We start from the raw sequence: 16,412 nt of genomic DNA, 5'->3' as shown, positions 1-16,412 counted from the left end.
AACAAAACAGAGTATTGCAGGCCAGTAGTTACAGGAATGCAGCTGGGGATTGGATCTGGAGACTAGTGAAGTAAATGAAAATCTGAACCTATTGAACAAAAACTCTTGGACTGTATGGTGTAGCTCTGTGTATAATAAAGTATTCTGTGATTCTCTGAATGTCTTTGCAACACCAAATGTTCTTAGAAACGGGTATCTTACTAGCTGCTAGGCTCTGCTTCATATTGAGGAAAGAAGTAACACATGTAATGGATGCTTTTTTTACCTAGCCTATTATGATTTAGAACCTTTTAATGATAAATCATTTTAAATTTCTTATAAGGGCGTTACACTTTGTGTTATTTTTCAGCTTAAATTAGCATATCAAATCCAATAAAAATTCCAAAGTGGTTTCTGTTGAGTTACATCTGTAATGGCAGCAAATAAATGCCAGTTCAAAAGTATGTAAAGAATGCTGTTAAAGTACCCTACCAGATTCTGTGGATTGATTCAGCAGTGTTAGATTATAACAGCGACTAACTTGTATTATCTAGTGTCACAACATTTCAGAAGCTTGGGATTGTTGGCTTTGTTCAAGTATGAGAGTTTAAAGAGAAACTAGCCTTGCAGTTCTAAGCATTGTTGACTTTCTAAACAGTGCGTGGAAGGGGTAATAACCTACAAAAATGTACATAGGCTTTTTTATAATTATTTTGAGGCAAATACTTTTCAAGTATATATCTGAAGTCTTCTGGCAGTTACGCGATTTTGCAGAGCACTCTGATCTTTTGCTTTAAGAAGGAAACCTGGAGCCAGAGAGTTTAATTGAGCCTTCTTCTATAACCTTCATTTCATAGAGTCGATAAATCAAGAGTAATTCCATTTAAAATTTCAATTCACTTAAAGATAGTTTGTATGACATTTATTTATTTATTTATTTTTAAATGATAGCTTCTGCAATAGTTATAAATGTTTTAGGACATTGTAACAGCACTAGGGAGGCTAAGTTCTGGTTTTGTGTCTGGGTTTTGCTAAGTACTGCAGACAGGAAGTACATCATGCTTGTATCAGATTTTACTTGTGCCTTCTAAATCCTTTTGAAATATATATGACCAATAATTTGTGAAGATTCCTCTTTTTCCTGGTAAGTATGCAGCTGTTTGTTTTAATTAATCTTTATATGCTTCCTAGGAATGCAATATGTTCTGTTAAACACCCAAACAAGAAACTTTTGATGCTGTTTTTTAAAAAGTTTGTACTATTTAACAAAAGCATTCAACTTCTTTCCTTTGCAACAGGAAGCAAAGTTCTTTAAGACTCTCTATATTCATATTGCAAACCATATGCTTTTTTGATCACATGAGATTTAATTTAATGACTACATAAAACATTCTCATGGAAAAAGTAGTCCAGTAGAACTTCAGGTCTTCTAACAATCATTGAGACTAAAGAAGCAAAGTGTGCAGTGAGGGTTATATATATTCTTGGGTCTTTATTCTTCTTTTTCCTGTGATACTTTTTCATACTTATAATTCATTCTGCAGGTACCAGCCTGGTGGAAGATACCTGTCAATGTCTCGAAGTGTAATATTTGATGATGTCTAAACTCAAAGCTAAGGAAAATTCAGTGGACATGTATTTCCTAATCGTTGCTTGGAAAATACTGTATTTATGATATATCACAGAAATAGAGAAGACCATTTTTGTTTTTAAAATAATAATGAAGGAACAACTATATTTTGGAAATGCACATGTATTAGAACTTTACCACCTACGACAAGAATAAACTTCTTAAGAAGAGCAAGTGTGGAGTCCTGCACCTGGGAAGGAACAACCACATGCATCAGTACAGGCTGGGGGATGACCTGCTGGAGAGCAGCTCTGAGGAGAAGGACCTGGTGGATGACAGGTTGACCATGAGCCAGCACTGTGCCCTGTTGGCCAAGAAGGCCAATGGGAACATTAATGCTGGCTGCATTAAGAGGAGTGTGGCTAGCAGGTCAAGGGAGGTGATCCTCCCCCTCTACTCTGCCCTGGTCAGGCCTCACCTGGAGTACTGTGTCCAGTTCTGGGCTCCCCAGTACAAGAAAGACAGGGATCTCCTGGAAAGAGTCCAGCAAAGGGCCACAAAGATGATACGGGGCCTGGAGCATCTTCCTTATGAGGAAAGGCTGAGAGACCTGGGTCTGTTAAGCCTGGAGAAGAGAAGACTGAGAGGGGATCTCATCCATGTGTATAAATACCTGAGGTGTGGGGGACAGAGGGATTTGGCCAACCTCTTTTCAGTGGTTTGCGGGGATAGGACAAGAAGTATTGGCCACAAGATTGAGCACAGGCAGTTCCACACCAACATGCGAAAGAACTTCTTCACAGTGAAGGTGACAGAGCACTGGAACAGGCTGCCCAGGGAGGTTGTGCAGTCTCCTTCTCTGGAGATATTCAAGGCCTGTATGGATGCCTACCTGAGCAGCCTGCTCTAGGGAACCTGCTTTGGCAGGGGGGTTGGACCCGATGATCTTTTGAGGTCCCTTCCAACCCCTTCAGTTCTGTGATTCTTCTATTGTAGATGTAATTGTATGTCCGTGTGGGATTTTGTGTAATGACCAAAAGGAGAAAACTAATAATTAAGTTAATAGAGAATAAACTTCCTAAATATATCTGTATCTAGGGCTCAACTTGAACAGTAACATTTAAGTTTTAAAAAGAGCGTTTTTAGAAGGATTTATTTTTCTGTATTTGAGCAGATGCTATGAAAGTATCTTGATGCATCCAAAGTGCAGCTATATCAGTTATTAAAATAAGCATTTTCTAACTTTTTTTCCTTTTTGAATTTTTATGCCTAGTCCAAAATCTGCTGATTTTAAATTAAGGCTTCTTTTGGTTTCAGTGGTCTTTGAATCAGACCCTGCATAGGCAGAAAATTTAATGGCAGGTTGTGCTCATAAATCTCACTGGCATAAATTTTGGAGAAGTATATATTGATCAAGAAAGGTAACTGTTTTTTTTTTTCCTTTTCTAATGCTATATAAAGATAAGTAGCATGTGTAAATAGTTGAATATGGATGAGGGTTTCACCATCGTATGAACATGTGCAATAGCAAGAATACATTCATAAAGATATGTCTGTGTAAGATTTTTATAGTTGTAACTGTTGAAAATCTTGGCATACTGATGGCTTTTTAAGTGTAAAAGAAATCTAATAAGAAAGCTGAGTTAAATTCTGAAACATTATAATTTGCATATGATTCAGGCACAACTTACAAATTTAGGGTATTTCTTTAGAAGAAGGGAAATACATAGCATGACTAGATAATAATAATCACTTTATGTCCCAAATGCCCTGGTTGCATTACGTATCTGTTTTTAAGGTGCCTGTATTTTGCAGTAAGTTGTTGCAAAAAGAATAAATGCTTACTCATTTAAATGCCATTCAAAAATGCCAATTAATGTTAATAACAGTGTAAAAATGCTTCTCATTAATTTCATTGGTGTACATATATTTTTGAATTGTAGTTAGTTGAATGAAGTTTGAAATATAAGGTTGAAGATATGGTCGTACTCATGACATCTTGTGAAATTTGATTAACTTAAAATGTTGCTTTATTGGAATTTGTCTTATATCTTTACCACTTAGAGTTTTCTTAAGTGCTTATTGCAAAACGATGTTGAATACTGAAAGAGAACATGCTTCTATCATAAATTCTCACCATGCTTAAAAAGACAGGCAACCCTTAAAGCATCTGGGACTGAGTTATTATGAAAAGTAAATTTTCATGAATGAGGTGTTCTACTAATTCTTAAAAGTAGTCTTTGTTTTCTGAAGTAACTGTTAATGGAAATCTAACTACCTCCTGTGATTTAGTACATTATATGTTCTAACAGTAGTGGTATTTGTAATATATCAATCTGCCTGTTTTAAAACACTGTATTGTTATTATGAAGGAGGAGAAATACTCTACTTGTGTAGAAATAATTATGTAAATAAATGGGCAGGCATAAAATAACTGTCAGTTTTGTTCTTAGGTGAATACGCTGAATGACAGCTATGCCCGCATGTGTCCAAACTCATGCAATTTCCACTTTACCTGTAAGAGGGCACTTTTTTAGTTTGTGCATTTTGTGTATTGTAAAAGCTTGATCAAAATCTTATGGCTGTATCAGGAACTGTAAGTTGAGAAAGAGACACTTTTTTAATTCAGGCTGTTCTTTAGGAACTTTATAATAGGAACTTTATAATAGCACCTATTTAATTTATAGTAGCTACATTTAGAAACACTATCTTGTATTCAGCCTTATCTGAAAGGGGATGTATGTTTTGGACATCCATCAACATGAATGTTCCAAGACTTTATATTTCTATTTTTATAACATGTATTTCATTTAATTGCCCAACAGTTTTTGTGAAAATCTGTGAATGAAATAAAGGTGCAAGATCTTAATTTAACTCTTGAAATGTTACTACAAAGGGATCTAATTCAGTGCTAGTGGAAAAGTCACAGAAGGGACATTTGCTTATCTGAACATTTGTGAATTATTCTTATCTAGATGCAGTTTACTTCAGAGCAATGGTTTAAGCCTTCTCAGGGCTCGATTTTTTTTCCCCTCTCAGAAATCAGTGGAACAGTTGCTAGCAGAATTTCCTATTGAAGCATGGTCAGGATTTAATATACAAAAGCTAACTTGTCCCTGGTTTAAGCCCTCTGAGCAGTTTTTATGGGGATATAGTGATTTGAGGATCTGCCTTTTTAAATTCATGGCAGTGGGGTTTCAGTTGCTAATATAGAAATTCTGAGCTCATTGAGGTGGGAATCCACTGACCTATTTTTGGATGTTGAAGTGCAGTAACGGAGTAACCAGCGGCTGCTTTTTGAAAGCCCAGAAATCAGAGCTCATAAAATATCTCAAGGGTTCTTCCCTGGTTTGTGCTTGGACATCCCCAGTGTCACATCATGTAGCCCCTGGATATTGGGAGCTTAGATTTGAGTTGACAAGTGAAGGCATTATTTTATCCATGTGTTCATTACTGACCAACAGTTACTCTTGCTCTAAGTGCAATTGATAGGCTGATTAAAGTGTTTCAAAAAGTAATTGTTAGAGCATATGACTAAATCTGGAAAACTTTCAACAAAAAATACAGGGTACAATTATAAAAAAAGTGTTGTAGAAATAAGCTGTATGCCTGCATGACACTTGCTGCATACCTGAGCTAATTTTAGACTAATTTGGTTACTGCTAATAAAAACAATGCAAAAGTTTTGCTTGGAAGATAAGTGCCTGAGGTTTTAAACACCCCTCTCCTCCCTCCCCAACCAAACTCTTGCCGAGTTCCTTGAATTCTACTCCTATTAGTACCCTAAAATATTTATATAAAATAAATTAAAATCAACTTTGGTATGTCTAAGCAGTGATTGTAATATATGCTAATGGTTCTTTTTGCAGTACATTTGATGCTCTGGATTAGATGATTTAAAATAAAACTGCCTTGCAAAATGTGCTTTTTGGAAACTGAATGTTAGCTTATTAATTTTGTCAGTATACAGTCATTTATTTCAATTATATCTTTCTTTACAGTCTTGCTTTTTTAATTACTGAGCAGCCAGGGTATACTTTGATTTTATCGTCATTATCACACTTTCCTCAAGCTATGGACACCACCACCACCACACACACAAAAAACAAAAAAAACAAACAACAGAACAACAAACACATCAAAAAACAAAAACACTCAAGCTAAATACAGATGTTTGAATATTTTCAAGTCAGATATGTAAACCAGTGAAAAGAATTCACATAAATTGACATGAACGTTGAGATGTGGGAATGAAGACAGTAGCCACTTTAATACTCTGTCAGTGCTGGATTTCTGGATTTCTTTAAAAGTATGGAGAGCAAAAAGCTCTAGTCAAACTTCCTGTTCCTGCTAGATCTGTATTTCTGTTTTCAAACATCTAGAAATACACACGTTCTGATAACTACATTAAGAAGTGAGTCCTCTGCACTTGAAGTAAGGTGCAGCTCTTAGAAAGATTTCTTACTTCACATCACTACGAGGAGACATTTAGCGAACTATGTAAAGGGCATAGGGCAAACTATGATATATTTTATCACTTAGGTACGATAACAAACTATACTACTGTAACTTACACTACTGGAAAAATCACAGTATATATAATATGTCTTTGTTTTGCAATCAAGCACCTGTAAAATAAATTGTCTTTAACAGTATTAATGGGAGTAGTAGAAAGCTGCTAACTTTTCAATACTATTGTTATTTTAAATCACAAGCACGATGAGTTTTAGATATGAAGTATTAATAATGGTTACTCTGATTTTCTGTAGTTATAATTTTATTAAATTTATCTTGGAATACTGTGTTATATGAAAAATACATTATTTTGTTACAAATTTCATTATTGTTGTTAATTACTTGCAGTCTGAAGGGCATTTATGGTACCAAACAGATCACTTTATGAAGGAAGACTTTTTATGAGGCTTAAGCAAATCTGGCCTATTCATAACAGAGCAATGTTTGAATCTGAAACAATATATTCTCTCCTAGCTTTTAACTTTTGTTTAAAAATCAGAAAATGATTGATTTTTACAGAGCAACTTACTGGTGAATCTTGTAAACCTTTTGAAATTTTTACATTCCTTTTCCCTAACGGGCTCTGCAGGAATATGTGCTGCTTCGTGGCAGTTCTATTAATACTATCTGTGCCTCTAATTAAGTAGTCTAGACTGAAGCTGAGACACTCCTACACCACTTATGTTAATAGAAACCCAGCATTCCTAGCAGAATAGCACCTTGAACTGGATCCCTTTCTAGTATATTGATCGCTGTCATTGATTGTTGCATTAAATTTGGTATCTTCTGTTTCAGTCATATGGTAACCACCATCAGGTTCGTTCTTTGTTTCTATTAAAGTGCACTGGAATGTATTCCTCAGCATGTTTAATTTTGTGTGTGTGTGTTTTAGTTGTAATTGGCAGGCAATAATAATATGCAAATTCAGTTATTTCTTCAGGATAATGTTATATTTGACATTTCTATGAATTACAATAGTTTGATAGCTTAGCTATCGCTGTAGAAATTATTTTCTGTAGAAATATCTTATGTTTCTATGGAAGTATCTGGAAGACAAGGGAAATTATTTTTAAGTATAGCTATAGTAGTAGAAGACATTTATTCTCCAATGTATTTCGAGAATAGGCTGTAGGAGTGCTGCTTATGGATAGACTAGCTTTTGCCTTATGATGCAAGTATGTGTGGATAAAACCTTGTTTTGGAATTCACTGAGTTATAATTTTTTTTTGTGTATTAAATTATTGATGTACTGGATATATTTTTGAATTGTATGTCAAAGAGTTAAGTTGGCATGAAATAAATCATTTCTGCAGTACGTTTTTCCCTGGTGTATTTTAGATATTCAGACTTCTCTGTAATGTTTTCTGATAAGTGATCTCTCAGAGAATTTCAGCCTGTTCCTTCCTTCCAGCTAAACTATTAAGTTTACTTTAGAAGACAATCATGGTTTTGTCACCTTTTTTGTATCTTCTTTAAAGCAGATTTAAATGGGAAAAGAATGGAAGACTTAAGAGGAAAAAAGCCTGCGTAGCTGGACATACCATTGTCAGAGCCCACGGCTGAGACACGGCACTTTAGGTCCAGTCCCATTCCTGACAGGTTGCCCAGGCTTCTGTGAACACAGGGAGGCTAGGCTGTAAGCTTCCCACAGTGCCTGAAGGGATCCTGTAAGGAGCCTCTGTGTTTCTGGGGCTGACTGGACCCCTTGTACTTTTGGGGGGCAAGAGGTGGGGCAGAGGGTACGGCTCCTACATCCCTACTTCCTTTTCCTCCATCCAGCTGGAACAGAATTCCTTCAGCTGATACTGAGCAGAAAAACAAGTGAATGTGAAGAAAGAGTTAACTCTTTTCTTTTACTACTTGTTTGTTTATTGGTTTTACCCACCACCCCGCCCCCCCCCAAAAAAAAAAAAGGTAAAAAGGGGCAAAGATGAGTAGAGAGGTTTTCTTTAATAATGCAATTATTAAAAAGTTTTATTGTCTTTACAGATGCAGTGGCTGTACATATTTTTAGGCTTCCTTTTTCATTCTGCTGAATGAAGCATTATTTCCCTTGAGAGGTACAGGATTATCTTCTGGATGTAGTAAATTGAAAAGTCATACCCTGGAGCAAGTAATAATTCATTGTATTAGCACATCAGATTATTTGGCAACAGCTGAGATTGTTGTGACTGCTGCCTTTGATTTGTATCATATTTGGTCTGGAACTGTTGTTTAAAGTAAGTTGTGGAAAACATTTTGTCCTCTCAAGAGCAGTGTCTGCCATTGCTGCAGTAGGAATGACCCAGAACTGTTTGGAGGGACTCCTCCTGTCACACCATTTCTAGAATGTCACCCATTCTCCCTCCTTGTTACTGTGCTACCAAATGTCTCTTCTAGATCTTTTTGTTTATCATTTTATGTATTTGTGCACTCAGGATAATGTTGTAAACGAATGACACATGTAGATGTTATGAAAGGTCACTGACAAAGCTCAGTGGACCAAATGGAGCCATCTCATTTATCACATTCAAGGGGATGTCATTCCTCTGTTGACAGGAGACAAGACAAGAGTGGCAGAATGATGGTCTGTATATGCTTTTTTCCATTTTCCACAGACAGTTTGGATGTTGAATTGAGTTGCTCTCAGCATAGTTAATCTGCCACACACTTCCTCCAAACTTGCTGTCATAAGGTAGCTATTGTGAGCTTAACCCTGTAGTTCAAAGGGGGGAATTCACTCTGCATGGAATATTAACTTTGTTATTCATTGCCAGATTTTTACTGGCTTAGAGTGCTATATTGATTCTGTTTTGTAGTTCTCAGTGGTTGCTAATGCCACTATCTCACATTCTTAGCAAATGTTAAGTCTTTTGATACAGCGTTTGGCTGTGAATTGTCTGGGTTGCGAATTAACCTCACTCTGCCCTTCTCCCTTCCCCTGTCTGCAAAGTGCCGTGGTGTGCCTACCGCAGCCTGGTACTTGTTTGTCCCAGTCTGCTCCACATACTGTGATCAAGATCTTATCCCTTCCTCTTCATAAACGTCTTATCTTTTGCATCGTCTTCTCATGCTTTGGTTCAATAGACACAGTTGCCATCAGGGTTTTTTTCTGAGAGCTTTATTGAGTTGGTCAGGGCCAGACTCTAAAAGGAGACACATTTTTTTTCTTTTCTCAGAAAACGTGACCTGACCTGCAGAGAAAAATTCAGCTCAAACCCAGAGGTCAGACACTGGAGCAGTTGTATGAATGCAAGTTAGGCTCAAACAATGAGAAAAGCTCTTGGGTTTCCTCCACAGAAACAGCTGTTCTGGTTAGAGGTGTGTGCTTAAGTAGCTTAGACTACACTAAAGCAAAACTGAGGTGTAATGCCTAAAAATCCTCCATGGATACCTGCATATTCTCATGTCATTTAGAGACATTCCTTCCATAATCACTGGTACTCCGGTAAAAACATGAAGCTTTTAATTTTGGAGTATTGTGTTTTTTTTTTTTTTTTTTTTTTTTTAATCTATAGGAATCAGGAAGAAGATAGAAAAGCAGAGTATTGCTCCTCCAAGTTTCAGCAAGCAGCAGCTTTCAAGCCCAGGTTTCACAGATAACCAGTAAGTCTACTGCAGGAGGCTAGCAGATGGGGCAGCCAGTGTGCCACAGCATGACCCCCCTTGGAGCAGGCAGCTGTTGTGTCAGACAGCACGTGGAAAGGAACGAGGTGAGGCGAACCATGGGCAGAGAGATGTGACAGAGGAAGCGGGTTGAGAGGCACAGCGAGGCGTGGGAGAGTCAAAGGATGGCAAAGAGGAAAGTGTGAGCTCTACCTAGTCCTGGGCTAAGCTTACGCCTTTTGCTGCTCACAGCCTCACCTAAAATGCTCAATGTGATGTCTGATAGCAACATGCTGACAGCTGGCCCTAGAGGTTTTAGGATACTTAGTTCTGTGACTGCAGAGCAGCTGTGAAGGCCCATAACGGGCTCAGTAATGCACTGCAGATTTTCATTCTGTTACCTCAGGCATCTACTCTAAGCATAGCTCATGGTCTGATGTTAAGAGTTTACCCCTGCACAGTTTATCAGGAACAACATTTACTGCTGATCCCGATGAGCTTGATTCAGTTCTCATCAAAATGAACAGGTCCTTCATCACTAGTAGTATCAGTCCACATCTGACATGGGTATTTCTTTGGGAACTGCTACAGAGATTGTCTGAAGACATCAATGTATTTGAACAAAGGGGTAATATTAAACCAACCTTTAGATTAGCTATATAGTCTAGATGTGGTGTTCCTTAGCATGCCAATCCTGCACAACCTGTTCCAGCTGTCTGTACACGTCTGTAAGAGCATTGAACTCGGTGACCTCCAGAGGTCCCTTCCAACCTCCATTATTCTGTGATCCTGTGATCATACTGAGGGATGCAAGCTGTAAATTTCAACATGTGGCAATTTGAGCTCATCAGCTGTAAGGACAAATGACACTTCCAGATACTTTGGGGTAGATAGGCAAAGACATGATGCTTCCAGAACAGAATGTGCAGCAATAAGGCTGAGAGTAAGTGGCCCAATGTTACAATTAAAACCAAAACCAACAAAAACAGGCTGTTCATTTTTGCTGCAGTCTTTCAGCAGTTTCAGAGAATAATGAGCCATGGCAGTCAGTGAAATGATTCTTGAGTTCTAAAACTACCAACACATTCAAGCAGTTGTCATTTCCTTGGATGCTTACACTCTTGGGATATTTTTTCATATCTCTATTACTCTGAAATTGAGAATCCCCTGAATCTCGAGTAGCTCCCACTTTGACTTTTGCCACACTATTAAGAAGGACAGTCACCCTAGCTGGATCTAGAGAATCGTTAAAGTCTTTTTAGAGAAGTCTGTGTAGAAAGTCAGATTTTCATTGGATTTGACTTTTTCTTGTTTGTTGATCTTTTCGGATTTGGTCTGTTCATGGCTTTCTGCTGCCAGTGATCAGAAAGGCAGAAAACTTTACATGGCTCCAGAAGCCCACAGCAAAGTGACAGTGAAATAGTGGGACATAGGACATTCCAGCTTGTGACCTGCTAGCAGTAGGGAATTTTGCTATGGAGCCGAGGCTTCGTTTTTCTATAGAAGGGCAGGAAGGATTAAAAGCATGAGCTGTGTAACACCAAATTTCTCTTTCAAGAAGTTGAGATCTTTGAGTATGATATTGGTGTGCCAGTCAATCCATAAAACTGGGAAAGATTGAACATCTGTTTGAGTGGGAGGAAAAGCAAGACTGTTTAGCTGGGTGCTGTTCATAAGCATTTTAATTGCTACTTCTTTATGAAATATATCAATTATGAATTCTATAAATTTTAATGTTTTGGAAGTTAGCAAATGTGGATAACTTCTCAATGAATGCTATGGAAAGAATATCATAAACTATTATAACATTAAAAAAATCACTAATTCTTCTGGATTAAAAAATAATTTGTGTTTATTATCACTGAAATTCATACTTGTAAGACTGGCTTACTTTCAGCATATCCTTAAGTAGAAGGAGAATGTACCCTGTTTCAGTAGCCTCCTTGTCAGTGATCTGTTTGACTGGCCCACTTAAAAGCTGGTACTTCCATCCTGCACCACTGCAAACTCTTCTGGACTGCTTACAGCTTTGCTCAGTGTTGACAGGAAATCATGTGTTGCTTTTTAAGAGACCAGAGATAAGATAAGCATCGCAGTGCCTGAAATAGCCTCATCATTCAAGTTAGGCAAAGTTCTGCCTCCCCTGAAATCACTGGCAGTCTTCAAAAGTTCTAGAGAACAGATTATGCTGGTAGGTAAAATCTATTTAAGTATTTATCAATCTATCTACAGCTGCCAAAGCACTTAATGAGAAGCTTGTTTATCATAGCTCTAAACTCGTCAGATCCCTGAACTCAGTGTAACAATCCTTTCATCTTCCTCAGCAACTGGAGAACCTGTTCCCAGGTCTCAGGCTGACTCAGGCTTTGGTGATGATGGAGCAGAATTCATCAAGAGGATTTCTGCTCTCCTTTACCTCGCAATAGCGAGGGACTGGATTGAGCTCTTAGCATTGGGAAGAAAGGGTTTTGTGTTTGTTTCAGTTTGGATCCAACTCTCAACAGCCAGAGAACAGCCAAATGTCAGGAACCCCTGACTCAACACAGCGTCTCTTTCCAGGAAATTTCCATACTGGAAAAGTCCCCAGGCAAGGCTTTAAAATTGATGAATTTAAGTGTTGTAAACTTTTCAAAGGAAGCCTCATATCCTCCACGAGTTTCCCCAGTGTACTGACTTCTCAGTTGATCATTAAGGTGGGTGACTGATGCCTTACCCACACCAGCCACAGAAGATTTCTGACACTGATGACCAGGAATCTTCCAACAAAAAGCCAAAACTTCAAGGAGAGAAAGTGTCACACCACCTAAATAAGAGAGGAATTGCATTTTGTGCTTCCTTTTGTTTCCACATTACTGATTTGGGGTCTTAGTTCTACACTGAAGCATTGGTCATGAATTGAGAACTACACTGACTCTCCTCAGTGTCATGCCTGGAAATGTTTTGTATATTATTCCAAGAACAAGGTCCACTGGGGAAATCCCTAAGCTTGAAATGAGTGGCTGCAGGACTTGATTCTAAGCAGCTGTTTATCTAAATCCCCTTTTATCATGCAGCATTAGCTTTGCCTAGGAATAATGTGGTAAAGAATGGTATTTGCATGGGGAAGAGAAAGAGAACTTCCACTGACTGGCTTTTGCAGATTTACTGTTATTTAAAGCCTAGTATTGAAGACACTATTTGGGACCATGAGGAAAGCTGGTGGGCTTTGCAGATAATTCAAGCTGCTTAAGGATCTGGACACAGAAATCGCTGGGAATGTGTACCTGTCCTCTGCAAACCTGTCTCTGTGGCTGGCTAATCCTATTTTAAATATTCATTAGTGTAGTCCTGGCAACCAGAGTACTTTTTACCTTGGTAGGGAATGTCTACTCTATTTTCATCCATATGATATTTGCAATTTTTTTTTTTTTTTTTAAGGGAGGACAGTTTTAACATACTGCCTGTAACTCGTCTTCATTTCCTTTTTCTTTAGACTCTCCAGAGCCTAAATTTACCTTTCCTTCAAAAATAAGTCAGACTGAGGAATGAGTAGCACTTGCTTTTGCACAGCAGTGAGGCAAGGAGTTCACTGTTTATTCTGATTTGGATCCAAGCTCTGACAATGACAGAACAGCTGGATGTCAGGAACCAAACCTCTCACAATGATCCCCTGGCAGGGGTAAGCCCTTGTGCAATTTACCCTTTTTTGTCCGTAACTAAGAAACAGACATTGATTAGTGCCATGCAGTCACAAATCCTCCCACAAAAGCTGGGAGCTCCAAATTTTCCAAGGTTCCAGGGCCCCATCTTTTTCTTTTATCTGTTTGGTTCTTTATAGGCAGACAAGCACTGAAAGCACTGAGGTGATAGTGCAGATAAGAATGTTTACTTGACGTTTGTGTTAAAACATTGCTGGAAGCAGCAGAAGTAGCCTCAGGACTCTGCTCCCACCTGCGTCAGGTCAGGGAGGGAGCAACACCAAGCTCTGTCGGAGGATGAGCTGGACCACACAATGACGATGCTGCTCAGCAGAGCCCTGTGAGCTCAAGAAAGCTGCAGGGAGTAACACAGCATGGATTGCAGCATAGCACTGCATCCCCTCTCCTTGGCAGAGGCAGCCAGTGGTGAGCCAAATGCACTTTTACTTGAGTGTACACGATATTTGCAGTAGTATGCTAATTAGTATAGAATTTGCATTATTTCTGTAGTATTCTGAGAAACATTCAATTTTTGTTGTAACTGTGGGGGATGTGTTTTATTGGTGGATTTTTTTTTAACTTAATTTTATTTTTTGGTTGGCATCATCAAAAGAGTCATCCTGGGTAACATCCGGATCATATGACTGTACAAAGACTTGTGAGGTTTTGTCCATCAGGAGATAGTGACTTCTTCCTGTAGATAATGAACATGCCAGATTATGCAATTTCTGGGTAGATAATGTTAAAAAATTCTTGTAATTGTTATCTGTCCTGAAATGCAGGAACAGTATGTCAGAGACACAGCAGTGTTCGTAGTCTGGTTGCTTGTTCATACGGATGAAATACATTTTTCAGCAGGATAGATTGATTTGAGACAATTTGGTTGCTTTGTTTTTAAAAAGAACATCTTCAGGCAGAAAATCTGTTTTAAAGATACTTATATGCTGGCATGTGCCAGCATCCTAGACTTAAAACTGTGTAAAGGACAGCTTTCTAGTTCTTGCTGGCGGTTTATATAGGAGCAGGGTCTTGATCAATATTAGTGCTCCTAATGGAGATGCAGAGACAAGGAGTGAGATCTTCAGCTAGTCAAAATGGTTGGGGCCTAGGTGAGTAAATTTAAGAAGCAGGGTTATTGGGCACTTCTTCCCTATTGCATCAGCCCTGACTGCACGTGTCAGATGCCACATTTCTATAATCAGATGGAGCTTTGCTAAGGAGTGAAATTAAGACTTGACTAGTGGAGAAGGTCTTGAGACTAAGGAGGGTCTGTAACACATTATTACTTGGCCTATGGAACTAGAAAAGCATTGGGGATCCTACTGCCATTTCTGCAGGTTGGTGTGCCTACCTCTCTGCATTCTCATGCCAGGTGTGTTCTCCAACATGTGCCCTCAGGATGGTGTCTCCACTCAATGTGAGCCTCTCGGTTTCCTCCCACACAAGACATGTAAGTATCTACTGCACTGTGCAAGGTAGGGTCACGAATGGTCTCCTGAAGCAGTGGTCACCTGCTCTAGTGGCGCTCCCACACAGCCAGCACCTGGGTTATGTAAGAAAAGCTTGTGTGCATAAAGACGAGGTTAATACAGATTTTTTAGAGGGAAGACAGAAAGAGAGCAAGGCTTGCTGGTGTGAAGGAGAGAGCACATCACACCTGTGGAGTACTTCCATATCAGCTGAATAGGAGGATCTTTTCGAGAAGATCTGGATAACCAGTGATTAATCTGCTGAGCATAACCAGTACATGTTCTCGCCTCTATTTAAAATCATTCTTTCTTATATGCTAAACATGGATCAACTGTGAAGGGAGTGATACACACAAAGACTACAACCCTGCAGCAAGTCTGGTAAAGAAAGGAGGAACATGGAGAGAGGCATCACTTGCCTAGCTTCCCAGCTAAAAACTACCCTCTACCATCCCATTCCAAGGGGAATATGCAACAAGGTGAAGCAGCAAAGCAGCCTCACTGCTGGAACAGACCTCAGCTCTGTGCCCTCACAGGGATGTGAAAATAAAGACATAAAACCTAACAGTGAAACTTCCTGCTAATGCAACTTGCAGCAAGCAGCACAATAACACACTTGGAACGAGTCTGAGTGATGTTACAGGGTGTCTTTTGCCCCCGTGCTGGGAGTTGGGTTTGAGGAAGCCTGCAAGTATGTCTTTTCCTTCTGTTGTACTCAAAATCTCATTTATGGGCAAAGAGGAAAAACACTTTATATATAAATAAAGCCAAGAATATGTTGGTAGTATATTTGAGTCTATTATTGTTAATTTAGATCTCATTGCTATAGAAAAAGTAAGAATAATAATGCAGTTAAAATACTTCAATATAGGGAAAGTGTCAAGAATAATAATACAGTTAAAGTTGCAATACACTTCTTAGATTTTATCCATTTTCCTGGGATTATGCACACCCTTCCATTGTTCTTCTGGGTCATAAAGTCAGTATCTTTGGCCTGCAGTGACATTACACTGTATGTATGTGACATGACAGCTTCTGGTGTCCCTCAGTGAGAAGACTAGCATTGTTGTTGCTGGTTTCTTCCTCAGTCAAGGTCATTTGTACATGCTTCCTAACACGTGTTTGCACCTTTCTCATTTTTTCATTGGTCTGCAGGTTTACGTTAGAGCTGAATTTATTGTGTGTGGTGTATTTTGCGTATGTTGAAGGCTATTATTTCATTGTTCTTTGTTACCCCTAAACTCAGCCTTGTCGAGCTCAAGGTCTGCATTTCTCTGGACACTGATGAGAGCTGTGGGGTCTCCAGTACCAAGCTGTGCCCCAGCTTTTATCATGCCATGCCTTTACTGCTCCGTGCTGCAGCTTGCATCCCCGCTTCTCAGGCCCTCTGCAATTGTATCAGGCTGGTATTTCTCTTCCCTGCCTGCACCCTGTTAATCATAAACATCTCTTTATACACAGAATTACTACTTGTTACTGCTATCTATAGAAAACTGTGTTTGTGCCATACAAAGATAAACATTCTTAAAAACAAATTAGGCGTAGGCATCTGGTCAGTTAGAGAAGTTGCTGAACAGGAAATAGTAAAACAAAGCTACGGGCAGATGAAGAACTGTT

At 38.7% G+C, this 16,412-nt stretch overlaps 1 protein-coding gene across 3 annotated transcripts in view; it reads left to right on the top strand.

The window, feature by feature from the left end:
- Window positions 1–7,379, top strand: part of LMBRD2 (LMBR1 domain containing 2) — a 36,076-nt gene extending 28,697 nt beyond the window's left edge. For all 3 annotated transcript variants that reach the window (XM_027446692.3, XM_038171042.2, XM_038171041.2), the window contains exon 19: window positions 1,524–7,379. In XM_027446692.3, coding sequence (XP_027302493.2) covers window positions 1,524–1,584 — 61 coding nt within the window. In that variant the 3' untranslated portion in view covers window positions 1,585–7,379. The remainder of the gene's footprint in view (window positions 1–1,523) is intronic.
- Window positions 7,380–16,412: the final 9,033 nt, after the last annotated feature.

The sequence above is a fragment of the Anas platyrhynchos genome, chromosome Z (assembly GCF_047663525.1).
Source record: "Anas platyrhynchos isolate ZD024472 breed Pekin duck chromosome Z, IASCAAS_PekinDuck_T2T, whole genome shotgun sequence".
NCBI classification, from domain to species: Eukaryota; Metazoa; Chordata; class Aves; order Anseriformes; family Anatidae; genus Anas; species Anas platyrhynchos.
Note: the sequence above shows the minus strand (reverse complement) of the source record. Positions and strands in the feature narration are given on the sequence as shown.